Here is a 27,804-nt window from a genome sequence, read left to right as displayed (position 1 = left end):
AGCCAGGTGTCGTCTTGCCTTCCCTAACACCCTCCCACACTCACAAGGGAGTGACCCATTCTGTGTCGGGCTGCGTGTCCTAGGCATAGTTCCCTTGCTGTACTTAGCACATTTGCACTATAACTATTTTTTTAGTGTTCCTCTCCTCCCACTTGATAGCATGTTCCTTTGTATCCCCAGTTCTGACACAATGCCAGACACAGAAAACATTCAACAAATAATTGATGAATAAATATAGCCTTTGGCTTTTCTAAAAGATAAGACATCACACATAATTCTAGGAGCAACACTTAGATTCCTTTGGATAAAACATCAGGTCGCTGAGCTTTAAATTTGAAGCTGATTTTAAAGATGTACTTCAAGCCTCTTTAATTAAAAGATATATAGTCCAAATCCTGTCAAAATTAGACCCGAAGGGCTACTCAAATAACTTAGTTTTGCTGAAATCAGGTTATGTGTGGGTTTTTTTGTATTAAACAATACATTGTTTTGGAACCTAGATTTTATTTCTTCTTTATTTTGTACAGGCACTTTGTATAAAGTTTGGTAGTTTTCAAAGCATTTTCATATGCATAACTTATAAAACTCTGAAGTCAGCTATGGAGTGATTATTATACCCATTTTACAGAAGAAGAAAATGCCAGGAGATGGTGATTTTCCCAAGTCGGTGACTAGTACGTGGTTTGTGGTCCTGACTCCTAGGCGGGCAGCCTTTGCACCAATGCATCATTCTGCCTCTAGTTGGAATGTGGTTTCTTCCTTTCCTCTTTTCAATCTCTTTGTAATGAGGTTTGGCTCATAAGTCCAATATACGCTAGACTATTTACACATTCAGCCAGATTAGAAAATAGTTTTGGTTATATATCTAATAGATATATGTTAGTATGTTCTGCCATCCACACTGATGCCGAATGCTGTGCCAGCTGAAATTGCTGGTAAGCCAGCAACAGCTCAATGAATCAAAGCCATCCAACCTTCTCCAGAACAACAGTTTCAGTTAGAAAATATAATTCCTCCAGTTAACTACTAATTCAGAGCTTAAATACTTCCTATAATAATCCATACAGAAGGTCCTCCTGTCTTTGTTTGATCCCCCTTGGTGACAAGGAACTCACTATCCCCAGAAGCAATGTTGCCAATTTCATAACATTGGGGGAATATTTTCTCTACAGCCTGTTATCTCTCTGCAATTCCATTAGGGGAAAAATAGGAAACTTTCTGGTTGTTAGAGCAACAATCTGACCTCAGCCTGGATCCTAGCTACTAAGTCTGCTTATTAGTAGCTATCAGACCTTGGCAAATGCCTTATCTCCAGACCTCAGCTTCTTCCTTTGTAAAATGGATCAAATGAAATAACACATGTTCACTGTCCAGCACTATAATATGTTCAATAAGTGCATGTGGTAAGTGCTCAATAAATGTTTGTTAAATGAATGAATGACACTTCCCTTATCCTTGGCCTAGTTTCAAAGCAGCATCTACTCATGTTGAATCACTATATTTTCAAAAATATAAAATATGTAAATTAGTACAGTAAACAGAAACAAATTACTTTCTCCTTGAAAGCATCATCTACCTGAGACGGTCCAGCTGACCTGCTCACCGCATCAGGTAGCAGTGTGAGGCGGCAGGAATACTATCCCTGTGTAACCTGAATCATGCAAACCCAGCTTTGCTCTGTGCAGCAAGGAGCAGTATTTCCAGCTGCATCCAATTCCTGATCTTGCAACTAAAGCATAAATTTTAAGTCTTCCTTGAGTAAACTTTGACAAACCAGAGTACAAAAAAAGAGGACACTTTGAAGAGTTGTGTAGAAGAAGGAATAGTGTTTCTTTACTCAGAGCTTGGATGAGCTTCCATTAAGGACAGGAGATAGGAGTAAATTACCTCTATTAAAGCCACTTCAAATTCAAATCTGTCATTCTAACGAGAAAACAGTATCACAACTGTCAGCTCTAATCCATCCCTCCAAGAGTTAACCTAATTACTCCCTCCGAATTTGATTGTTACTACTCCGTTTGCTTAAGTCCCAGGAGACTACAGCAAACGAGTGTATCAAGGCGTGAGAGTGAAGCACACGGTCAAAGATCTGCTGGCAGAAAAACGATCCAGGCAGACAAGTAACTCAAGATTTAATGTAAGTCTCAATTTAACACATTCTGAACTCCTTGGGGTGGGGGAGGTCTTCTATTAAGGTTAGTTATCTCCCGTCTCCTTTTATTTACACACCAACCTCTCACCTCTTGAGTCTGATATTCTCTATTGCAAAGTCTTCCTTCGGCCTGCACTTACTGCATAATTACTATTATTAACACTATGGCACATCTGTGGAGGGCCGACCAAGCACCCCAAGAGCTCTGCGGCCTTACTGGCTGACCACTGCAGCTGCAGCAATGCAAGAAGAACGCACTCCGACTTTTCACTTCCCCAGTCACGCATTACACAGGCTCAGCCGGTGAATAATGCTGGCCTTCACCGCGTGGTATCCCAACCTGGTAGGGACAACTCAGAGGAATCCTTTCTGTGACGCGCAAAGTCAGGTTCTACAATCCCGGTAGGACTCAGCCATCGGAGAAGGTGAAACACTGCCGTTTGCGACAACGTACACGGATCTTGAGAATGTCACCTTAATCAAAATAAGTCAGACAGAAAAAGGAACCATATGATTTCACTCTTACATGGGATATAAAACTGAAAACAGCAAGTGAACAAACAAACACAAGTTCATAGACACAGACAACAGTGTTGTGATTACCAGAGGAAACGGGGGTGGGGGTTGTAAAGGGTAAATAAAGGGGGTCAGCTATATGGCAACAGAAGGAGATTTAACGACGGATGGTGCAGGTGATGTATTATAGAAGTGTACGCTTTAAACCTACATGTTTATTAACCAATATCACCCCAATAAATTTAATTTTAAAATTTTTAAAAATTCTAGTAGGAGATGTCTTAAGTCTAACACCCTTCTCTGCCATCTCTGCCCTCATAAATAGCTACACTCTGTGCCTAAAATGTTTAAGTAGCGGCACCCAATTCTCCAAAAAATGATTCTAGAGTGGAAATGGCATCTGGCTGTCAAGATGGGCATATAATCATTATTGTATTAGGTAACATACAACAGCATGAATGCCAGGTATCTGTCAGGAGCTGCAGGGTGCAGGGCATGAGAGCAGATGACCAGGAATGACTAGAGCATCCGGGACAGCACCTTGCACAGGGGCTGGCACACAGTGGGCACTGGTCTCTCAGTGTGTCTGCTCTGCATGTCAGTGCCACATCCAACACTGCTCCAAAATCAAACTTCTAGGGCGGGTTTTAAATGAACAACCCCAGATCCTCCCACCTAAGATCACCTTTTGCTGCACATTTTCTGCCCCCCTTTCCTTGGAAGCACCTCCTCTCTTCTAGTGCAACAAACGGAGCTTAGCTGACAAAGAGAAATCTAGGTAATTGGCTTCTTGTACGCTCCTGGTGCGGTGTTTCTCACAGCGCCTGCTCAGAATCATCTGGTGTGTGTGTTAAAAATATCCATACCAGTCTAGTCAAGAAAGGGAGAGAGGGAGAGAGAGAGAATTCAGAGTCTGCTCTAAATGAACCACAGCTTCATGGAAGTAGCATGAATTGCTAGACCACAAGTATAACTAAAATTGTGCAACTTGATGAAAATTCCAGGCACACTGTCAGTTGGGACTATAAGAATCACAGTGAGGAAAACACCATAGTCAAGCAGCAGATATTGTATCTTCCCAGTGTGAGTAAGGAGGTAACTCGCTCCTTGCCATTGTCATCAATACCCATATACAAATGATAAGACCCTTTGTCCGACAGAGTTACGTAAAAAGACCAAATGGTAGACATACATATATTTTTCTTTATAAAAAATTATCTAACATGACTTCTTGTTCAAGATCTGATATCAAATAGTGTGTTTCCTTTATTTCTTGATGTTTTTACTTTTGAAGAGGTATAACAACATAAACATAATTAATAATAAGCCATATTATTTAATTAAAATGCAGATTACTGGTCCCTGTCCCATGTCCATTAACATAGAGTTATTGGGCTAGAGCCGAGGAATGGTCATTGTTCACAAGCTCCTTGGTGATTCTTTACACATCGCACTTTGGGAACTTCACCATCAAGCAAAGAGCAAGTGCCCAAGCCTCACACACCACAGCCACAGTTCTTACCTTTACCCAGATGAGAACTTGTTGAGCTGTTGCTATTGGCCCAATGACACTGAAAATGTTATAGTGAAAGTGGCTCCAAGAACTGGGTAAGACATAGTTTGTGCCATTGAACACCAAATAACTTGGTGGAAAGGAAACATACTTAAACATTAAAAAAAAAAAAAAAAGACACAACCATATAACCAAGCACTAGACTGAATGCTGAAGACAAAAGACCAGGCAGCGAGGTCATGTGATAGGAAGACCATCACGCTATTTACATAAGGACAGTTTAAAGTACACTTCCTTGTGTGCTATCTCATTTGATAAACACACTAATTCTGTGAGATTGATATTTACATGGTTCCCTGTATTAAAGATTAAAAAGTTGAGAACAAGAGAAGGGCATTGATTGTTTCCAAGCTGCGGTTGCAAGTGAAGGTTTTCAGACTCCTGATTCCATATTCCTTTTAAAGGGAAAGATCAGTGTGGACTAGAGTAGAAAAACCTCTGACTCCTGCTATCTTTGTCCACTGGAGCTGCTATAACAAGATACCACAGACTGGATAGCCTCTGAACAACAAACGCTTCTCAGTTTGGAGGCTGGACACCTAAGATCAGGGTGTCAGGCCGTCTCGTTTCTGGTGGAGCCCCCTTCTGGATGGTAGACGTCTCACTCTCCTCTCACACGGGGCTGAGGGAGCTCTCCGGTCTCTTTCACAAAGGCTCTACTCCCATTCACAGGGCCTCTGCCTTCATGACCGAATCACCACCCCCAAAGGCCCCACCTCCTAATGCCACCTCATTGGGCATTAAGATTTCAACATATGAATTTGGGAAGGACACATTCAGGCCATAGCACATGCAAACAAAGGACATCAAAACATAAGAAAATATATTATGTAGAAAAAACTTCTAGGACTAGAAAAGAGCCAACCAGCTCTAACTGTGCACTTATTCTTAGGCATCAAGTGTGAGGCTGTATGAACTCAGTCTTAACCTCTTTTACTTACATCCTGCAACATGTCAATGTTACTCTTATCCTCACTTCAATGACCTTTTCAACTTAGGTAATTAAATGCATATAAATTCAAAATGTGGTTATTTGGACTTTAGGTATCTTCATGAATGGACTTTACTGTCTTCCTGATCATGTTTCGTCTTTTCAACCATATTCTAGAATATCTGTATATCCCAAGAAGGATATTGTATTAATTAATCATCTACTTTCAATGACCTATTTCTGTCCCTGTTGCAAATGAAACCCAAGAGCAGGAATCATGGAGAATCAGGTTGCTGGCAGGCATTTGGGGCTCTAATTGCACAAGTAATACTAAGGATGCCTCCTATTTTTCATGCCAATGCACTAGGTGACAATGAGTTGGATATCTTGGATCATTTCAGATAAGGAAGCCATCCTTAGACATGTTCAAAATTTGCTACTGACAAGATAGATTATAACCAGTCAAAGGCTAACTTGAGGATATGGGAGATCCCACCATACAGTTTCACTATACATGTTGTGCTAGGCCAAAAAACAGACCCCAAAATATCCCATGTCAAATCCCTAGAACCTGTGAATGTTGCTTTATGTGACAAAATAAATGATTAAGTTAAGGACCTTGAAAGGACACAGCTTGGATTATTGGGTGGGCCCTAAATGCAATCACACGTATCCTTGTAAGAATGAGTTTGAGAGAGAGACACACACACAAAGGAGGAGACACACAAAAGAGACATAGGAAATGTAATATGTAGGCAGAGGTTGAAGTCATGCAGCCACAAATCAAGGAATGCGGGCAGCTATCAATGCCTGAATGAGGCAAAGAATGAGTTCTGCCCTAGAGGCCGCAGGGAACACAGCCCTGCCAACACCTTGATTTGGACTTCTGGCCTCCAGAACTGCGAAAGAATAAATTTCAGTCTTTTTAAACCACCCAGTTTGTGGTAACTTTTTACCAGCAAGCCTAGGAAGCTAATACACATACATTATGGAAACTTTGTCCCCCTGGATAAGCATCCTTTAGAAAGTTCCTATTTAAGTCCAAATTGCTGCTCTGCTCTTCCAGCAACACTTTGGTAAGTTTACCCAGGTTCTGTTGATCCATCTTTACCACAGTTTCCCTAAGAGCATCTGTTTGTGATACCATAATAAGGTTTTCACATCTTTGCAGGAGGAATCAAAGGAGAAAAATATCCCTCCTATCAAAAAAGACTGTTATCAAAGACTGAATTTAAAACCACTTGTGTACATTGTAGCCAGGACCCTGTGGTTTCACACTGTTGCTGTGGATATCTGTTTTTAAATAATGGTTTTCTCTCTCTTTTTTCTTAGTATATTTTTTATTGATTTTAGAGAGAGGAAGTGAGAGGGAGAAAGAGACAGAAACATCAATGATGAGAGAGAGTTATTGATCGGCTGCCTCTTGCAAGCCCCCTGCTGGGGACTGAGCCAGCAACCCGCACATGAGTCCTGACCGGGAATCGAACAGCGATCTCCTGGATCCTGGGTTGATGCTCAACCACTGAGCCACGCCGGCCAGGCATGGCTTTCTCTTCCTTTCTCAAATTTTTCTGCGATTCCTTAGTACACTACTAGATGTTGTGCTGGGCCAAAAAATGGACCCCAAAATATCCCATGTCAAAATATTTAAAATATGAGCCATTCACCAACAGCTAGTTCCAAAATTTATGTGTAATTAGAATTCTGATGTAGGTTTAGGTTGCATTTTTGTTTTCAGTTACACTATTTTAATTGAGATCCATAAAGGATAATCATTGAAAAATTTTAATAACATCACAAAATACAGTGAACTCTCAGTTATCTACAGTAAGGGGGAGGTAACAAGAAAAAGAAGCACTAAGCCTAATAACCACCATTTTTTCATTTTGGTTTGAAATTCAATGAACAGTTTGCAGGCTACTGAGCTTTCTAATCAAGTCTTTCTTAAAGCTATCACAAAGATTCACTTAAAATCATTGAATATACAATAGCTGGCAAGAAGGAAAAGAATTTAAACTTGCCGAGTAGAACACGAAAATCCGTTTGGAACTGAAATTGTGTCATGGAAAAGGGGATACAATGCCATTTGGCGGAGATTAAAATAGGCCTGGGAATCAGGGTCTGATGTTAATTTTTTTTTTTTTTTTTTTTTTTTGGTTTGTGGACATGCTATTAGCGGTCCTTCTCTGCTCACTCATCAAAATGCTATAGTGAGGAACGAGGGGAAATAGCTATGAACATTATTTTGATATTCTACATAAACATGAGAAAAAAGAAGTAAAGATTTCTAGTTGTTTTGCAAGGTCTGAACTGAGGAAAATGTTGACGAGATATACTCTAAGTGGGACATGTATTTAGATTACAATATCAACCTTGAATTATACTTACTATACATATACAGACCAAAATTTAACTATTTTCGCTTGGCATGATTCTTTTATACCAGCCTCAAGTGTTTGCTTTTCAAGTCACAATTACTAACAGTTATTTTCTTTTTCTATATTTTCCCAAATCCTTACGTTTAAATTAGCTGCTAAAATCTCCACATCAAGAACACATAAGATAAGGCCATATTGTCAGCTGGGGGCCTTGAATAAAACCTTTCCTAACTGTTTTTGGAAGGAAACCATTGTATGCACAGAAAGAAGTATGACAATAATATACATTGATGGAGAATTTGGAGGAGCAGAAGGTAAATGGGTGATATATATACTGCATTTATGGCACAGAGCAATTGAAAGTGTTTGATCTTTGTTGAGAAGTGGGCAGACTCTAACTGTGGAACAGATGTGCATTGCCCAGCTCCATGCCTAATAACTTTCTGTCTTTCTATTAGGTCTGCTAGTTAGAGGTTTGTTTAGTTTAATATCCAGCTGCTGTTTTGTGGCACCAATCACAGGCACCCTTCAGTTATCACCGAGTGTAAACATTGTGGCAGCCGTATCTGTGATTTGCATTTGGATTTCTTGAGAAATATATATATATATATATATATATATATATATATATATATATATATATATATAAAATACACTTGGGAACTGTATATGATAGAATCTCAAAGTTTGTTTGATTTCCCTGAAACTTTGGAAAATGTATCCAGGACATTGCTTCTACACCAAAAGAGACAGTGCCCCTTCCTCAGTGTGTTTGAAGCCTCCCCTGGCTGTCGGTGGTCTCGGGCAACCCCTTTCTTCTCTCTAAGCTTCACCCTAAAAGTTGACAGTTGGGTCTCTTCCACTTCAATATTCAATTTTAATACTCAAACTTTTAATAGTTCATCCCATTCCTTTGTCTTCTTTAATATTGTTATTCATATTAGAAATGTCCCCATTTCACTGCTTAGGATTTTAAATAGATCTGAGTTTCTGAAAACTAGCTCATTGCCAAGTTGAAGCATCTTTGAGCTGACGCTTGAGGTCAGCCTGTCATCTGGGAACCTATAGCCTTCAGGTTGCCTAAAGTTCATCATCTACGACAGGGACGGCATGGCATGGTGAAGAGCTTGGGCTCTGGATCCAGATGACCTGAATTCAAATTCCAGCTCTGCCATCTGTCAACTGTATGATGACTTAATCTTGCTGTCTATCTGCCTTGCAAGGTTATCGTCAGGGTTAGATTTAATATTTGTTAAGGGCTTGGCACATGGTAGGTACTCAGTCGATGCTGTTGCTATTAAATACTGCAGGGAACGTTAGAATTCAAAGCGATGTAAGAAACTGATTGACCTGAAGAAATGTACAGTCCGGCTGTGGGAGAAGGAGTTATACATGAAATAAGTGATGAAAAATTAAAGGATGGCTTTTCCCCAAGGGCCGAACATGTGATAGTGGCCATCAGCGAACACTGTGGAGTTCGGAAGAGGGTGAGCAGAGCATGGACAGTGTAGGTGGAAAAAGACTTCTTGGAGGAAGCTGAGCCTTGAGCTGAGCTTTGAGAGAAGATAACTCGAGCGATCAGTGAGGAGGGGGGAGGTCCCAACAGAGCATGGTGGTCTAGAGGGGGAGGTGGCACTCTGTCTGTGACATGCAGTGGGTGGCCCAATTTGGTCTGCAGGCTGAAGTGAAAGAGAAGGTTGAGAGGCCTGACCTGGTGCATGGCCCTTCCAGATTCAGCGCTAGCCTCACCTGCTAAGGTCTTCCAGACACTCCCCTCTGCTCCCAGAGATTCCAGCATATTTATCTGCTAAAATACTGATTGCATTGCATTATGACTGTTTGTTTTCTTAAATCTTTCCCCCAACTGGCTGTCTTTCTATTTCCACTTGTTCCTTTTGGAGTCTCCAGCCCAGGAGGAATGGCAGTGTGACAGAGTGGTTAAGAGCTTGTGTGTAGGAGTCAGACAGACTGAGGATCTGACTCTAATGTGGAAACATAGTCTAACTTCTCTGGGCCTCAGTTTCCTCCTATGTAAGCGGGGATTGTGATACCACCATAAAGTTGTCATGAAAATGAAATTAGATAATGTACATAGAGCCCCTGGTGCAGCTGGTACATGGCATGTTGTAAGTGCTCGATAAATGGCAGCTTTTATGGTGTTTATAGTACCTGGAACATGGTAGCACTTGATAACATTACAGTGAAAGTATGTGGCACGTAGGTAGATACCGGCAAGATTGTGGCCAGCTCTAAATAGCAGCCTTGGCAGTTAGAACTCCTGTTTTCATTACTATAAATTCTAACATAATATAAATAAATAAAACCATTAGAAAGGCCACTGGGTGACTTGTAGGTTGGAAAAATTGATTCACAGTGAGGAATGAAACAATAAAACTGTAGAAGCCACAGTTAGCAGCTTTAATTTTTATTGACTCAGCAATACCACCCTCCTACATTCTGAAAGACAAGTTGGCTGGATATGAAGCTCCAACCTGGTGCAATTCATAAACTCATAAACTCAGCTGCCCTCATTCTGCCGTAAATATCCAAAGACTTAACTAGTCTTGGATAATGAACGAAGTATTTTACTTCCCAATCATGGGCTACTGTTTCATGAAAACTCAAACTTCAAATGGCAGGAAGAAGAAAATAAATGTCTTAACATTTTGATCAGGATTTTCTACCAATTTGCTGACTTAAAAAGTAATGTTACTTTTTTAAACCTACATTCCCTCAATTACAAAGGACCATATAATTTTATGAATGGTACAGGTGGGAAGGGACTGGCATTCACAGTGTTTTTAATGTTTCCCCTTCTGCCCTAACTTAGTAGCTTTTCCAGACCTCAGAACATATTCCACCCCCTACCCCCACCCCCCCAAGCAAGCTGAACCCCTTCATTCTTCCAAGGAAAGCAAATCCTGGGTCCCCTTCCATCACCTCAGTTCTCTCTGGGGTAAATAAGAATTCTTAATAATAATAGCTTTCATTTATTTACTGCTAAGCTCCTAAATAGGGACTTTACAAATATTTTCATATCCACTTCTAAATATATCTCATTTATCAACAAGAAGCACAACAGTCTTAGGAGGGTGGCACTCATCTGTTTTCTCAGATGCAGAAACAAAGCCTCATAGAAAGTAGTGAAGCTTGGATTTGGACCCAGGTTTTTTGGACTCCAAGGTCTTTATTTCACCTAATGTACTGCCTTCTTAAATTTACATTTTTGGTCCAAAGAATAACCACTTAGCTCAGCTCCTCTGCTCAGCATTCACCTCACCCTTTACATTCCAGGAACGATGGGGCCAATTGCGACTCTTGCTCCCCCCCACCTCGTGTCTGTCTCCCTGCCTGTCCCTGCAGTGACTCTGTAGGCTGCTCAGATGATGCCACACGCAGCTCAAATCAGAACCAAAGCCTTTATTTCCCATGATACTCAGGCATCTACATGCAAGGAGTCCTTAATTCCTTCCTAGAGCCTTTCTCTAGTGCCAGCCCAGAACGTGCTTGCAGAATATAGTTCCTCTCTGTCATTCCCCACCACTGCTGGACCCCCAACCTCTTAGAATCTCCATGGCACCTGGCCTTCTCTGTAAAAGAGGAAATCGTACCACTCTGACCTTCTAGAAGCCTCTTTGCTGCGCTCCTAGAGATCTCTGAGGGTCTACCTCACCCAACCCATTTGGCGCTGACCTTTTCTTCTTGCCTGAAATTACTCTCCTGCTATGCCTTTTAATGAGAAGTGATTTCTTTTCTGAATATTGCCAAGCTGCCCTGGGAGGCTGGTATCCCGTGGCTCACTCCTGAGACTGGATGTAGAGGCCATTTCTCCCACTGAGAAGGCAGAAACCCTATCAGCTCCCTCTGAGGGCTGGAGAGCTCGCTGGGCCCAGTAAAGCATAGAGCCGACCAGCTTTTAGCTGCTGCTTCTGGTGATCCACCTCTTAGATGCTCTCCCAGCCTCCACGGTGTCCTGCATTCTCTCGTAGTTTTATACAGTAAACAACCATATGCATAATCTTAATAAATATAATAGCCACTAAGGAAAGGGGAGGGTCATTTCCTTATGCTCTTCCTTTCTTATGAAACTATGAGAAAAGATGGAGAGAGAGATGGGGACCACAATGCACTCCATTCATAAGTATGAAGCCGATTTTTAGTATTCCACACAAAAGACATTAGCCTTTGCTAATATCAAAATTTAATTTTAATCAAGATATACCTTCCGACCCCTGCTAAAACTTGGACAATTTGTATATTGTGGTATTTCAATGGTGGTGTTAAACAGCAATAAAAAGGCAAAAGAAGGAAGAATCAGAATGTAAATAAACTGATGTAAATAAACAGATTATTCATGCCTGACATTTAGGGAGTTGCCCATACATAAACTCAAGAAAGAAATCACAGCCATTGCAACCATCACTATACTATCAAATCTAATAATAGAACACATACATGTTTTATTGAATTCGTGGTTAGCAGGCATCCCAAGCTCTGAAGACCTTTGAGTACAAAAAAGTCTGAACCACCACTATCGCAAGAAATATTCACACTCTCCTCTGTTTCCCTAAGATTTACCATAAAAGTCACTTTTCATCTCCTTAAGCCTTATAAATTGAACCCAGGCTACAATATGTTTCAGCTTTAAGAAGATTCTCATACTTGCCTGGGCACAGTCAATGGTCATCAGATGGCCCAGTATATCCTGCTACGCTAGGGTGTTATTTCTCTTATACTATTATTTTGTCTTATTTTTTAGCATTACCTTTTCTCTTGGTGTTTGGTTACTCAATCTCTTAGGAAAACTATACTTTCTCTTTAGGAAGTACATCTCATTTGCCCTTCCTGCTTTTTTCTGAATTACCAGGGGAGGGATCCATTCATTTGTGACGTTTGCAAGGCTATTGATAAAGGGAATCAGTGTCTACCCTAGTCCACTTTTTTGCTCACTCTCATAGCACAGTGCTTTGCATATCGCTTGTTACCATTGCCAACTAACCCCCTTCATGAGCCTAGAAAGAACCTAGAAGACAAAAAAAAACATTTTCCGAGCAGGCGATGCCTTATAAACTCAAAATGCCAATGTTTGAATACAGAAGCACGCATTATATCTCTGGCATTCATGTGAATGAATGTTTTATCTAAGGCTTTCAATATGGTCCATTGTCTGACTTTAATTAGCCTACTGTCCTGCCCTGTTTAGAGAACTGAACCACATTTCCAGGGCTCTCTGTGTTCCCTACCCAACCACCTGCTCCTTCACAATTGCAGAAAATTTTTTAAATAATAATAAAGGCTAACCTTTTGCAAGCCACTTATTTTTTCAGCTGTTCTATTGGTTCTGTGTGTTTTTTTAATGTCATGAAATTCAAAATATTTCCTGGTGGAGAGTTATTTTGCACAGCTTGCAAAAATAACCAGGTTTTGCAGCACAAGAGCCGTGGCAAGTCCTTCTGGCCGGGCTGCAGTTTGCAGATTCAGTTCTGGCCAAAGTGCGCAGGACCACCTACCAACATGCATCCCCGTGGATCCTGTGTTCTAACCTAGCTACATAAATGCAAAAGGCATTCCAAAGGCACACAAATGCCCGGGGTAAAAAAAAGAAAAAGTGTTTCATTTTGTCACTTAGTCAACAGAAAATCACGTCCTCACAGAGACAGCCTGGCCATAATTTTGTGCCACGCAGGAAAGTTTTAACAGTAAAATTTCCAGAAACTGTCAGAGAGTTGGAATTCTGTAACTGTGTAAGCTTTCCGAAGGATATAAAATAGTTCATATACCAGAAATTTAAGACACTTGGAATCATAGTTTTATTAAGAATTTGTGATTTACAATAAAAATATAAGTTAAATTCTTTTTTTTTTACCTTTTATTAGCTAGTTGTTTTAATTACAAAAGTAATGCATGGTAAAATTTCAGACAGAATAAAAGAGTATAAAGTAAAAATAGAAGTCTACCGACCCCCTGCCTCCCACCCATCCCTCCTCCTTCCCAGGGCTCACCAGCTTCCAGGATTTTGCTGTTATTACCAAGAAATTAAGTCGCTGCACAAACAAGTTAATGAAGACCAAAATCAGTGTTAGATATTTACACGAGCTATTGTGAAAAGCATAAATTAATGTTTTCACAGTACATTCCTTTCCCCAAGAGGGAATTTCAATGTCTTTTAGTCTTCACTGTACCTCTATACATTTGGAGGCCTTAAGCAAGTCACTTAACGCCCCAAACCACTCCTGATCTGTCACTTTCAGCACCAGATTAAATTACTTAAAAGGCCACTTTCCACGCTGCTAAACACTTCTAAGGGACCAGGGCCTGATACCAGACAAAGACCTAGCTCCTTCGCACGGCTCAAAAAGCTCTTTCTGACCTGGCTCCATCTCCCTCCTCCAGCTTCTCCTCACTCTTCTGTCTGCACACTTCCTGCACACTCTGTGTCTGTGACATGCTTTCCACACATTCCAGCCTTGCTTGGTCCCCAACTATAACGCCCCTTAGCCTATCTGCTTACCCATTTCCTTTCATCCTTCAAAACGGGACTCAAATATCATCTATGGTAGGATGTGTTCAACCCCCTCCCCCCAAGAGAGCAACTCACCTCCTTCCCCCCCTCATTCTCCCCTCCCTCCCAAACCCTCACCCCTGCCTACACTAAGTCATCCTTAGAATAGATCTAGATTGGAACCCAGCCCGTGTCACTTACTAGCTTTCTGACCAGCATCCTGTTTCATTGGTTAACGGTGAAGACTTACTGAGATAATGCATGTGAATCACCTAGCACAGTGCAAAGTAAGTAAAGCGCACAAATGCTAGTTGTTAGTAAAAATGATGGGACACACACTAGTGTAGGGAAAGTGCTTGGCAGAGCACGTGGCACGAAGCATTCATGAAATGCTAGTCCTTTCAACCCTCATTTTCAGTACTGCACCGACTACATACACCCTCAGGTGCCTATGTTCCTTAGGAAACTGTGCCCCCCGAGAGCAGGGTCCACGCCTTCCTTCTCTGTACCTCTGGAAATGCCCACAACCCTGACTCACAGTAAGCACACAATGCATTTTTGTTTAATCGGTTAAGTGAAACTTCTGTTTCTGACAAGCAACTTGCTTATTATTTCTTAAAGTGTAAGATGTGGGTGTGCTTGCCCACCTGTGTGCCTGGTCCACAAAACCCCTTGCACCCGGGAGCTTCCTTCCTCCCTTCTGCATCCACTCATCTTTCGGGGCCTAAGTCCTAGCAAACCGAGTTCTCCCTTTCCTGACCTCTAGAGTGTGTAGAGCATGGGCCATGCGCCTGGAAACCAGGCACATGCTGCTCTGGGCCGTGATCTCCTTTTCCTGGGCATGTCTGTATCAGTTACTTGAGAACCACTAGAACCTTAGCAACTGATAATGATGATTCTGACTCCTCACAATTCTGTGGGTTGGCTGGAAGTCCCTCTGCAGGTTCCCCCGGGGCTCACTCATGCAGCTGCATTTAGCTAAAGCCCAAGACAGCTCCTTCACGTAGCTGCACATCGGTGCCAACTGTCAGCAGGAGCGCCTGGATTCGCTTCCATGCCGTCACTCACCATCCAGGAGGCTCAAGTGACTTTCTTAGGAGGAAGTTGTAAGGCAGCATTTAAAGCATGGTAAAAGCTGCAAATCCTCTTGAAGCCTAGACTACAAAACTCACCCAACACCACCTCTGTCACATTTTATTAGTCAAAGCAAGTCACAAAACCAACCCCGACTCAAAGGGGTGGAGGGATAGACTCCACTTCTTAATGGGAGGAGCTGCAAAGAAGTTGTGTCCATATTTAATCTACCACAAATGGCTTGTGTCCCTGAGTAGATCCTAATCTAAGCTGTTTGGTTACATTTTTTTCCTGGCACCTGCAACATTCAGCGCTTTGCCTTGTCCATCAGAGGTTCCCAGTAAACATTTGTGGTTTGATGGAAAAGCTAGTGCGGAGAACCTGCTGGTTATGTCACTGAGAGGCTGAGAGAGCGGTCAGAGGAGTTGGGTTTAAATCCCAGGTTTATAATTTACTAGATGGGTGACTTAATACATGATTACTTCACTTCTCTGTGCTTTCCTCTTTGTAAACTTGAGATGTTAACAACTACTTTATAATGAGATAACAATACATAAAACACTTGGCACGTGATAGATGCTTATAACTGTATTTCTATTCATTATGGAGTAATTTATGATCAAATTACTATGTAGCTCAAATAAGTGGTCCAAAAATCAAAACCTGTTTCAAACTTTGCAAAACAGTAAGATTTATTAGAACAGGCTTGGTATAGTTTAGTCACTGTATAAGATGTCACACCAATCAGAATGATTCAGGTTCTACTACATACTTGTCACAATAGCTAAGGCACCCAATTCTCTCTGCCCAGTTTCTTCTGGAGAAAGAAGGTATTTCTACCTAACATGGGTACCTATATAAAGGCTAACTGTCTTACATCCAGCATTAACTTCCCATTCATTTCAAAGTTGGGAGAAAATCACATGATTTATGGTGGGTCTAAATTCAGATATTAAAATATAGTTTTAGAATGTTCAATATAATATCATGGATTCCAGCTCTCTCCCAACCATAAATATAATGAGAATGAGAAATTAAATCTATAAAATACTGTAAATTCCTTGAAAAGGGACCCCAGCTAATCACAAGTGGCTATGATTATTATTGTTTATGCAGTAATAGCACTATCTTTAAGTTTAAAGAGATACTTTCTAAACTATATAGGCATAATTTTTAAAATATATTATATAGTAGTGTGAAACATCTTATGCTAGTCAGAGATCTCTTCATTCCTTGGTACATTTCAATGTGTTCCTTCATCTAGGTTGGCACCTAAAAATATTATAGGGTCATAAAAATGACTATAAATGTGCTCAAGGAAAAGTCTTATCACTTTACTACCTTGGTGACCTATTAGTTCAAATTAGCTCATTTTCATGAAAGGGCTTTGGGGGCAGCTGTGAGACTGCTGTGTTAGCTACAGGAAGTTGCAGACTGGCAAATTTCATTCAAATATCAACCTCTAAATTTGGGTACCTGGCATTGCAAGATCCTGTTGTTTGCAGTATGCAAAATAAAAATTATATACCATCTCGTTTGGTCAAAAGTTATGGGCTCTTCAATATTAATATTATTTCTGGAGGATTCATATGAGGAGAGGCAACTGTGTGAGTATAATATCTTGAACAAGGAAGAAAGGGACATGAGTAATGACAACTAGTGCTCATGCTGAAGGCTCACATTTTAGGGTGTTCTCTCTCAACCTATAACATCTGGGAATGGGATGGGGGGTGAGTTCCAGCTCTGAAATCTGCCCAGTGAAATCCTTCCCAGTCCCAACACAGGCCCTTTAGAACTCTTCTATGTTCTGTGAGATGAACCGAAGTGATGCGTTATCATTGCTTTTTATATTCAGCCCTTTAAATGTTTCCCAGGCCTCCATACAGAGGGCAGCACTAATTATAGTTACAGAATAATTAATTTTATGGAAATATTTTATATCATGATTTTGGCGGTAGGTCACAGGAGTTTGTCACATTTGTCATTCAGCAAATTGTATACTTAAAATTTGTGCATTTTATTATATGTAAATTACACCTCCATAAAAATGACCCTCCAAAAATAGAATATTCACTGAAAGACCAAGGAGATGATTGATAGATACCAGACAGGGAAGTATAAATCCTATTAGATCATTTTGGTGAGATTTAGATAATTATATGATCCCTCTTGGATGAATCTAAGTCTCCTTTATACTAAAAAAAAAAAAAAAAAAATTAACGCTGATGCTTTCCTATTTTTAGTTTTGAGTTATTAAAATGCTTAGAAGGCAAAAGGTCCTTATTTGACCCTACTCACCACCACCACCACTTGCAGGGTAGCCTAGGTTATTCCCTTCTGGGGTTGTTGTGATAATTAAATGAGAAAATGCATGTGACACATTTGGCCACGTTTTTAACAGTGTGCTTATGAAATTACTATAAGCATGTGTTTATGAAGTACTTCTATTCTAATTTAATTCTCTGGTTGAAAATATTGGAAATCTTGGAAAAACAAAAGCTTTTGTGCTGTGTAAAAATCAGAAAGGTATTTACATCTAATTTTAATATTTAGGGATTCAATTCTGTTTCAGGCAGGCAAGATAGTACGGGAGTGAGATGTCCCACAGCAAAACGATCCTGCATAAAACACATTTTACTGAGTTGTTAAGCTGGCAGGAAGCAAGAGAAAGCTTCAAACCTGGGTCTGGGGGTGGTTAGGGTTGACACAGAAGGCTCGGGAAAGGTTTGAGTAGAAATTAAGACATTAATGATGAGAAGGTAGTCATACCAAAAGACAGGTTCCCCTGAGGACAAGTGTCCAAATTAGCTTTACACGTGAAGACTGGTCTTTGAGCTGTTGCCAAGTTTAAAGGGCTGAACCTGGGACTCCAGGATTAATTTGGGAAACCTGGAAGAGAGCTGGCTCCCAAGAAATGTAAACATAAATCTTTTGGAGGAAAGCAACCTCAATCAAGGACCCTGTATTTTCACAGGTTAACCAGATATAAGTTTCAATCAAAGATCGCCAAATGCTTAAGGAAACATACCACTAAGAATGAGACTTAGCATAAACAATAAATTTAAATTCCCAGAAGTTTCAGATATTAGAATTACCAGATACAAATTATACAAAAACTTAATAAATAACGAGCACTCAACAAAAGATTCAAAAATGACCAAGTATAGCCCCGCCAGTGGGGCTCAGTTGGTTGAGCTTTGTCCCATGAACCAGGAGGTCACGGTTCAATTCCCAGTCAGGACACATGCCCAGGTTTCGGGCTCAGTCCCCAGTGGCAGGCATGCAAGAGGCAGACAATTGATGTGTCTATCTCTCTCTCCCTCTCTCCCTTCCTCTCTCTAAAATCAATAAAAACATATTTTTTAAAAAATTACCAAGCATATTTTTTTTAAAAAATCAAACTGAATTTATAGAAATGAAAAAATGTAACCATTAGTAATTTTTAAAAACTCAATGTATGAGTTAAACAGCAAATTAACTACAGTTGAAGAAAGAGTAAGTGAAATGGATGTAGATTTGAGAGCTCTATACTGTACCGAAATACAGAACAGAGAATCAGGACTATAAAGCAAGGAGAGGTTAAGAGATACAGAAGATAAAAGTAAAAGGTTTAACATTCACCTAAACAAGAGTCCCAGAAGGAGAGGAGAGGGATAATACAGACAAGGCAATCTTTAAAAACAGGATGGATGAAACTTTTCCAGAACTTACGAAAAGCATTAAGTCCTCAGACACATGGAGCCCATCCTGTACCAAACAGGATAAACTTTTAAAAATCTATCTCTAGATAAAGTGAGGTGAACTGGAAAAAATCTTACAGACCAAGGGGGTATATTAAAAAACACTCAGAAAGAAAAGAAAGATTGTCACAAAGAATGACTGTGAGGTTGGCAGCCAACTTCCCGACAGCAATCACAGAAGCCAACCACAGAGTGGGATCTTCAAAGTGCCGGCAGAAGAATGCCTATAAAGCTACCCTTGTGAACCCAGCAGTATTTTGAGTCAAACACGCGGGCAAAAGAAATAATGTTGTCAGATAAATAAAACTGAAAAAGCTTACCACCAACACCGCCTTCACAAAAGGAATGTTCTAACGTCTTACTTTAGAAGAAGGAAAACTGAATCGAGGGGGAAAGTCCAGAAGGTGGGCCAGCAAAGAAAGTGGTGACTATGTAAGTAAATCTAACACAGATTTACCTAATAAAATAAAGATAATTATGGTGTCTACTGTGAGTAAGTTTAATAAAAAGAACCTAGCTAAAATGGAAGAAAATGTACATATGTAAATTAGGAGAAGGGTAGTAAAAGTTGATGTTCTAAGGATCTTGTCTGTCACTGAGCCTTTTAAGATATTCTTTGGAGTCTTTGTTAAATTTACAAGGTAAAATGGTATGGGTACCCGTAAAGAGTTGAAATAGAGAGTTTAATTTTCACAGCAGGTAGAGGGCAACGTTATGTAGGAGAAATGAACACAAGAGGCTTCTTTTCATCATATAATAAATAAAATCAACTACTCTGGTAATTGTGAAACCTTTGTAGAGTCTTCAGGTATTAAAATTGGGTTGGGGAGGTTACAGTGTTGGGAATTCCACAGCAGGAATTCAACCTGAGCAGAAAAAGAAGAAGTGTAAGAAGATTCTGGGGATTGGTGGCGGTGGAGGGGAAGGCTAGGAGAGCGCCTACAGCAGAGAGGTCAGAAGCTGAAGGAGTGTGGCAGGATAGACTGAGCTTCATCCCTGCCCGCCTTGGGTAGAGGCTGGAGGCAGAGCCATGCCAGCTGATGAAGGAATGGCTGACAGATGGCGAGGGGACAAGAGATACTTGCATCCATCAAACTGGATGTCTACTGAGTCCCACAGAAGCCTTCCTCTTGGCCCTAGTCCTGGCCAGAGCAACATAGGGGAGCAGGCAAGGAGAGACAGTGGGAGAAAAACACTAGGACATCACCCAGGCAGCACCAGGACAGCAACCACCCTGCCACACCCTACTTACAAGGGAAAGGAGGCTGAGGCAGAGGAAGCCAGAGGTGCAGGCCTCACCTCAGCACAGGCCTTCAGTGAAAGACCTAGCCAGGCAGAGCTGGAAATTGGAAGGAAACACTGGATAACATGGGCACTGGCAACATGGGGGCATGTGCTTCTATAATTAATCACTGCCTCCCTTCCTTCCCACACCAGGCACCTTTGACCCCACATGCCCACGGGTTCCCTTCTGCCACTAAAAGGTGTTAAGTTATTAACAGGAAAACACAAAAATCAGAACCCGATTAGAGAAATACAGATATGAAGGAACATAAGACTGCATTGGAGTGGTAATAGCTAACTAACACTTCTGTCCTGCTTACACTATGCCAGGCACTATTCTAAGTGCTTGATATATATGATCTCATTTCATCTTCATGTGCCCAAGATCACACAGCTAATAAGAGGCAGAGCTGGGATCCCAGCACAGACACTCTAGTTACAGAGTCTTCACTAATAGATATTATGCTACTTTTGAGTGGTCGGAGAATATCTTGCCTGGAGAAGAAAAAATTCCAGGTTGGTGCTGTGAACTGAATGTTTGTGTCCTCCAAGACTCATATGTTAAAACTCTAATCCTCAATGTGATTGTACAATGGGACCTTCGGGAGGTATTTAGATCCTGAAGGTAGAGCCCTCACAAATGGGATTAGTGTGCTTATAAGAAGAGACTCGTGCAAAGATGATCTCTCTTTCTGACACTTGAAGACACATTGAGAAGCCAGCCATCTGCAAATCAGGGAGAGAGCCCTCACTGAGATCCCAACTGTGCTGACACCCTGATCGCAAACTTCCAGCCTCTATCTCTACTCTTTGTGGTTACCCATAAAATTTTACCTTGCATATTTAGCAAAGACTACAAACAGTATCTTGAACCTCTCACCAATAGATCTCAAACTTCCAGCCTCCGGAACTGGGAGAAATGTTCGTTGTTGAGAAATGTTAAGCCACCCAGTCGATGGCATTTGTTATAACAGTCCAAACTGATTAAGATAAGTTGAGAAAAATTGGGTTGTCTTCAAGTATTTGAAGGGCCATAATGGAAGAAGGGTTAAACTTATTCTGTATGGACCAAAGAGATTATAGTTAATAAAGTGACTCTTTTTGGCCTTCTTTGTAACAGCCAGAGGTCTCCAAAGAAGAAATGGGCTTTCTCAGGGGTGCTGATTTCTTTATCACCAGAGGCTAACTGCACAGTGTTAATATGGAGAGGATTTCTGCATTGAATGGGTGGTTGGATGAGACTCCATAAAAATCTCTCCCCACTTGAGAGTCTATACGACCATGAGAGTCGGGGCTAAGAGCTCAGATCCATAGAACCGGATGTTGAAGACTCTTATGTTTTAAAGCAGCCACATTTTCCACTTAGCTCTGTTCCTGAGCATCTTGAAGCCAGATTTGCATTTGTGTATTTTAAGACTCTACACACCTGGATACGCTTCCCCTCAGACATTAGCTTAGGCATCACTTCCTCCAGGATGTGTACCTCACCCCACCTGTGACACCAGCTTAAGTGCCCTCCCCCCATTTCTCCCCCAGACCATGCCACTTCCCACACTCTACCGAATAGTCTATTTCATCATCAATCAGTCCTCGTATTAGTTTCCTAAGGCTGAAGTAGCAAAGCCACAAATGGGGTGGCTTAAAACAACAGAAATTTATTGTCTCACAGTTCTGGAGACTAGAAATCCAAAATCAAGGCGTCAGCAGGGCCAGGCTCTCTCTGAAGGCTCTAGGGGAGCCTCCTTCATTGCCTCTCCCTAGCTTCTGGTGGTTGCTGGCAGTCCTTGTTGTTCCTTAGGTTGAGGTTGTATCTCTCAAATTTCTGCCTCTGTGTTCACATGGCCTTCTCCCCTCTGTGCCTGTGTCTCTCTCCTCTTCTTGTAAAAACACCAGCCAAGTTGTATTTAGGGCCCACCCTACTCCAGTCTGACTTCATCTTAATTTAACTAGAACATCTTCAAAGTTTCTATGTCCAAATCAGGTCATGTTCACAGGTACTGAGTGTTAGGACTTTGGTATATTTTTCGGGGGACATGATTCAACTGCCAATCTCCCCCAACTTCCCATGTTCACTAGACTTACAAGCTTAAAGGACTGTATGTTTATGCCACATATTTCTATTGTGTTGACTATGAACCACACTCTGACCCGGGCACTGAAGACAAGTCACAGTCAGGGTCCCGACCCTCGGTTGCACTTCAATTCTATATGCAAGAGATGGTAAAAAAGTGGCCATTCAATACTGAAGCCAAATGCCAAGCAATGTAGAAAGATAGGCAGGTAGGTAGATAAATAGATGATAGATAGATGATAGATAGATGATAGATAGATTAGATAGATAGATACTATATTTAATATATATTTTATGAAGGATATTAATGGAAACAGTAAAAAACAAAGGATAAAGTATTCCCTTTCACCTAGCTAGTGCTTTATGGTATGTTTACCAGAATCTAAAACATGGGCTTTTCTTCGCCCCTTGTAAAATTCTGTTCTCTGGTACTTACATTCTTACTCTCAGTTGACTCCCACCACTCTAACCTCCCAAATAGCATTTCTTGGTATCAGAAAATAAAGCTTATAAAATATATTCCTGATCTTTTTTTTAATCCAAATGTGCAACTAAAGAAGAAAACACTCGCTGTCTTTGCCTTCCAGGGCAGTGTCAGTTCCTCTCAGTCTCCATTTGTCCAGATGCCAGGTGAGTACTTCAGTTCAACGAGCGATTCATCCATTCCCTTTCCAGTTTCAATAGGGCATCTGGGCTTCTGTTCTTTAATAACTGTCTTACAGCACATTTAAAATGTTGTCTCTTTAAAATAGTTGTTTTTAAAATATCAAATCAGTGAAGACAGACCTAATTCAACCATTCCTGAATTTAGAATTCCTTCTGTCTTGAAGGCTGCTTTTTGACCACCTGCCTAGCAGAAGCTTATTGGGCAAAATAAGTGTTTGGCCCTTGACACAATTTTAGAATGTCTAAAATTCTGGCACCATGATCTGATGGATTGTGCACCTGCTTTAGCACACAAGCAGAGAGACCTGTGGGCAGATGGGGAAACTAACATTTATTGATCTCTATATGGCAGGCACTGAGTTAAGCATCTTGTATTCATTTCAGTGCATGTGTCATGAAATACTCCTATGGGGATACAAAGGGAGCATTCTTAATCATAGTGATGGGCACTCTCATACATGCACACACACACATTCCTTCCAGATCCCAAACTCAGAAGTGGCGTAGTGTTTCTCAATAATTTTAGTACCCTTCAGAGGTGGGTAGGGAAAGGAATAAGAGCAGTAGAAGGTCCACATGTCTGAATCCCAATCACATTTACTGCCACTGGATTCTGATCCTTTTTATAGAAGAAAAAGTTATGTAGCTTCTCTTACCACCTACAATTATTCTTTCTCTTTTTAAGGAGAAAAAATATATATGCTCAAGAGAGCAGAGGGTTTTTCCCTTGTGGTTGTTTTTATTTGAAAATTAGAAATACAGATATAAGACCCTGGGAGCCATGTACATAGTCTTGGTTCTGTTCTCAGCCTTAGCCACTCCCTTGGATATAACTTTGTGGTGTGAAACAGAACCTTATGTGTTGATACTGATTTTCATTTGCTCCAGTTTTTTTCTAGGGAAATCTGCTTATGATAAGACCCCTAACTGCAGCTTTCAAATTCATGAGCAGATTAGAAATTCAGGGCTATAAATTTTAAGATGAAAGGGGAGTTAGTAGAATCGTGCTGTTTCTACAAGGGCTTTTTATTTCTTCTGGATAAATGAATAGGTTTACATGTAATTGTTGAACACAGTAATCAAACAATGTGTTTACAGAAAATGTATAAAACTTAAGTTCTGCCCCATGGAGCTTGTAGGAAAGAGGGTTGTAGCTCAGGTGAAGGAGTAGTGAGCACAATATGAAGTGCCACACCATGTGACAAAGGCCAAAGTGCTGTGTGTGTGTGTGTGTGTGTGTGTGTGTGTGTGTGTCTGTAGACCAGCATACGACTGAGTCATGATCCAAAGGACAGTCTGACTTCTCTCTCTGCAGAAGAGTGGGTGGGGTGGGCAGGGGCGAAGCTCAAAAGTGGTCCACTGTGGGCGGGGCAAGGTCAAGCACCTGCATCTTCGCCCCAGCTCAGCCCTTTGTGGTCTCTAGGTGTAGGTCTTAGCTAATGAGCACACCCACCACCAGCTGGAAACAATCCGTTTTAGGCGTTCTAAACGGCAAAGTGTTTCCCACTACAACTGAGCTACAGCATCAGAAAGTTAGCCAACACACCTCTTCCCTTCTGGGTTCATTTCACTCACCTTTAACCTTAAATACGACTCTTCCCTTTTCAGCTTCTTCCCTTGTTTTCTCCAAGGGAAACTTTCTGGGCCAGGCCTTGGCTTCCACACTTGCAGTGCCCACACCATGGCCACGAGAGGGCAGCAAATAACACGGGTCTCCTCAAACCCAGGAAATCGTTTTTTTGTGGACCTTCCCCTAACCTGGCTGCATGGGAGCCATATCACTCCAAAGCAAGCAGGCCAGGCCTGCTAGGTGCTAGACTGGGGGTTAAAAGTCAGTCAGCATGCAAAGGGTTAGGAGAAGAATACTCCTGCCTCGGGTTTGGGGTGGGGTCGCAGCATCACCTGATCTAGAGACGCTGAATCTCAGACAATGTGCCCAGAAGCAGCCTCCTGTTAATGGTCCCGCGTGTGAGGACTGAGCGCAGAAGCTGTGGGAAAGATGCTTCATCCTATAGAATGAAAATGCCAACTTACGTAAAAGCCCAACCCCTCCCTAGCACAGTGCCTGACACATAGAAGGTGCACAATCACTATGTGCTGAGTGAATGACCTTGGTTATTGCACCGCCCAAACTGAACTCATGCCCAAAGGCAGAGTGCACTTTCTTAAACACAAAGTTATTTGCGCTGGGCCATACAAAAAAGGTAACGCCACAGTATTCAGCACCCTCAAGACACATCTGTTGAAATGCTAGCCGTGGGGTGAGGCATGTGTGAGTGACACCATTTCACAGGTGGAAAAGCTCGGTTACAACAGAGATGGCCTTGACTCTCCCAAGAGGAAAAGTTTGCTTGTTTGCTTTCCATGTGCCAACAGGTTCGCCGGTCATGTCAGGTTACTACGGAGTCAGGAGATCTTTTCTAGCTGACTCCGACTTCCACAGCACCAAACAATTTGCAAACGACGTCTGCCCCTCCAGCGCGGCGAAGCCCTTTCCCTGCGAGTCGGCGGGGCAGAGCCACCCCGCGCTCCTGGATTCCTACTTCCCCGAGCCCTGTGGGGACCACCGGCCCCCGGCCCTGGCCCCCAGCGGCCCGCTGTTCGGCGCCTCGCCCCTGCCGCCGCTCCTGCCGCCGCCCTTCCCCAGCGACCCCACGCACTTCGTGCTGGTGAGTGGGCAGCTGTTTCCCGGGGGGCAGGGAGGAAGATCAGGGCTCCGGTGGTCCCGCCAGCCCAAGGGCTGGGCACCAGGCTGAAGCCCGGTGTGGTCGCCCTGGAGACCCCTGAGGCTGTTCTGCACCTGCCCTGGAGATGCCAGGACAGACCTCTGACCTGGGCACTCTCTCCCAAGGGGCCTTCCTCCAAGACCCTTGCCACCCAGGCCAGCAGGATGGTCTGTCCTTGGGCCCAGGGGACTAGCAAAGCAGGATTTCTAGCTATTTTGTTAAGACTCTACTGGTTTGGCCAGATGTTCTCCCGTCGTTCCTCCAGCGCAAGGAAAGAGCCCAGCAGTTACATCTCAGACCAGGCTAGGCTGGGGCCTCCCAAGGGGATGCATCCTGCCTGCCCTTACCCCCACACCTCCCCCCCCACACACACACTCACCCCTCCCCTCCCCACAACACTCTACCATGTAGAACCTTGTTGTCTCTCAATCCTGCCAAAGACAAGTTCATAAAGATGGATCAGAACACTAACACCCTCCTTATAGAAAACTCTGAAGCCTTCAACCTCAAAGGAGTGAATCTCTCTAAAGATGGAATTTTAGACAAAAGGGGGTGGGGATTAACATTTCCGAGCAATCTGCTCCAGCCAGGAACTTCTCTGTGCCTTTGCTCATTTACTCCTTGCAACATCCCAGGGTATAGTTATTAAAGCCCATTTCACAGATAAACAAAGTGAGAGCTCAGTCAGGAACCTAGTAAGTGCCAAGCCGTGAGTTGAACTCACAGTCTTTCCAGCCCGGAGCCAATGAGATTCCCACCTCTTTGCTCAGCAGGGCCGGTGGCTCCCGGCCCACTCACAAGCCAGCCCGTGTAGGGGCGCACTGCTCCCAGGAGCCGCTGGCCCGCTGCCCACGGTGGAGGGGGCACCTAGGACACCGCGTGCTGTGAGGCTCAGAAAGAACGCACGACCCGGTGCGCCGTCCATGTCAAAATGCTGGATAAATGTGTTTTCTCATTCTCACATTTCACTCACTTAATGTTGTTCTCTGCAAAAGGAACCTTAACATATCCTGGGAACCTAATTCTGGAGTAAGAAGGGAACTAAAACTGTCACTGCTGGTGTCCGTTGCCGGGGGAAAGCTGCCAGCTAAGGAGGCTCCGGACAGGGGGGACACCAAGCCCCCTCTGGGGGTCGTGGTCCAGCAGGAGCCCATGTTGGGAAGAAGTCTGTCCACATCAGAGTGTCGTGTAATGACTAACCTTGGTGGCCTTTCCATTCTCCTCAGAGAGACTCCTGGGAACAGACAGTGCCGGATGGTCTCAGCCAGCTCGACCCTGTGTCCACCGACGCCTTGCCACCCAGCACGAGCTGCCTCTCCCAGCTGGAGTCGGGGAGCACCACCCAGCACAGGAGCTCGAGCTGGGGTCCCCCCCTGGCTGGGGCCCAGTCCTATTCGTTGCACACACTGGAGGATCTGTACCACACACCAGGGTACCCCACCCCGCCCCCATATCCCTTCACCCCTTTCACGACAGTGTCCAACGACCTACCACCCAAGGTGGTGCCCCTCTCCCCAGACGAGGGGGCAGATGCCTCTGCCCTTCAGGACCCTTCTCCATGGACCAAAGAAGATGGGAGCATGGTGTGGGGGTCATACGAGTGCCGCAGGGCTTACTGAGGGGTGCACCAAAGAACGTCTCTGCTTTTCCTTAACTTGGGCTCTGTACTCCACAGATTGGTTTTGGTGTGGAGCTCACTCAGAACTGGGCTTTCAAGATAAGCCATCACAACCCTTTCCTAATGGACAATGGCGGTTATTTGTAATGTTCCCCAACTTATCAGGGGCCAGATTCTAAAGAGACAACCTGAAGTCTTTGGGAACTTCAGTAACCCATTGAACTCTGAATCTTCTGTTATCTTTGGAATACCATTTTGGCACTGATTTTTTTTTTTTTTTTTTTTTTGTCCTTAAATTACATTAAAAAGTTTATGCAGATCCATAAAACATACTGATTTTCCGGTCAATTTTCCTTAGTTATGAACTATGTGTGTTTAGTAAAGAGAATTCATAGGGTACAATGTGGATTAGGGAACATAAAACAAACCTCATTTTATCTTATGTGACTTTAAAGCACTCTCCATACAGTGGCCTGTAAAAGCCCAGTGACAAATATGTCACCATATATGAATGCTTTATTGTCATTAAAACAGGAAGAGGTCAGGAGACTATGGCTTCATAAATATATAGCT

At 42.4% G+C, this 27,804-nt stretch overlaps 1 protein-coding gene across 1 annotated transcript; it reads left to right on the top strand.

Annotated features, from left to right (window-relative positions):
* Nucleotides 1-2,032: 2,032 nt before the first annotated feature.
* Nucleotides 2,033-27,232, top strand: POU2AF2 (POU class 2 homeobox associating factor 2). Its single transcript, XM_016203577.2, has 4 exons — nt 2,033-2,137; nt 22,809-22,851; nt 25,264-25,556; nt 26,840-27,232. The coding sequence occupies exons 2-4, from the start codon at nt 22,845-22,847 to the stop codon at nt 27,230-27,232; spliced, it is 693 nt and encodes a 230-aa protein (XP_016059063.2). The 5' UTR covers nt 2,033-2,137; nt 22,809-22,844.
* The last annotated feature ends 572 nt before the right edge of the window (nt 27,233-27,804 follow it).

Source organism: Miniopterus natalensis, chromosome 11, assembly GCF_054644295.1.
Source record: "Miniopterus natalensis isolate mMinNat1 chromosome 11, mMinNat1.hap1, whole genome shotgun sequence".
Lineage (NCBI taxonomy): Eukaryota > Metazoa > Chordata > Mammalia > Chiroptera > Miniopteridae > Miniopterus > Miniopterus natalensis.
Note: the sequence above shows the minus strand (reverse complement) of the source record. Positions and strands in the feature narration are given on the sequence as shown.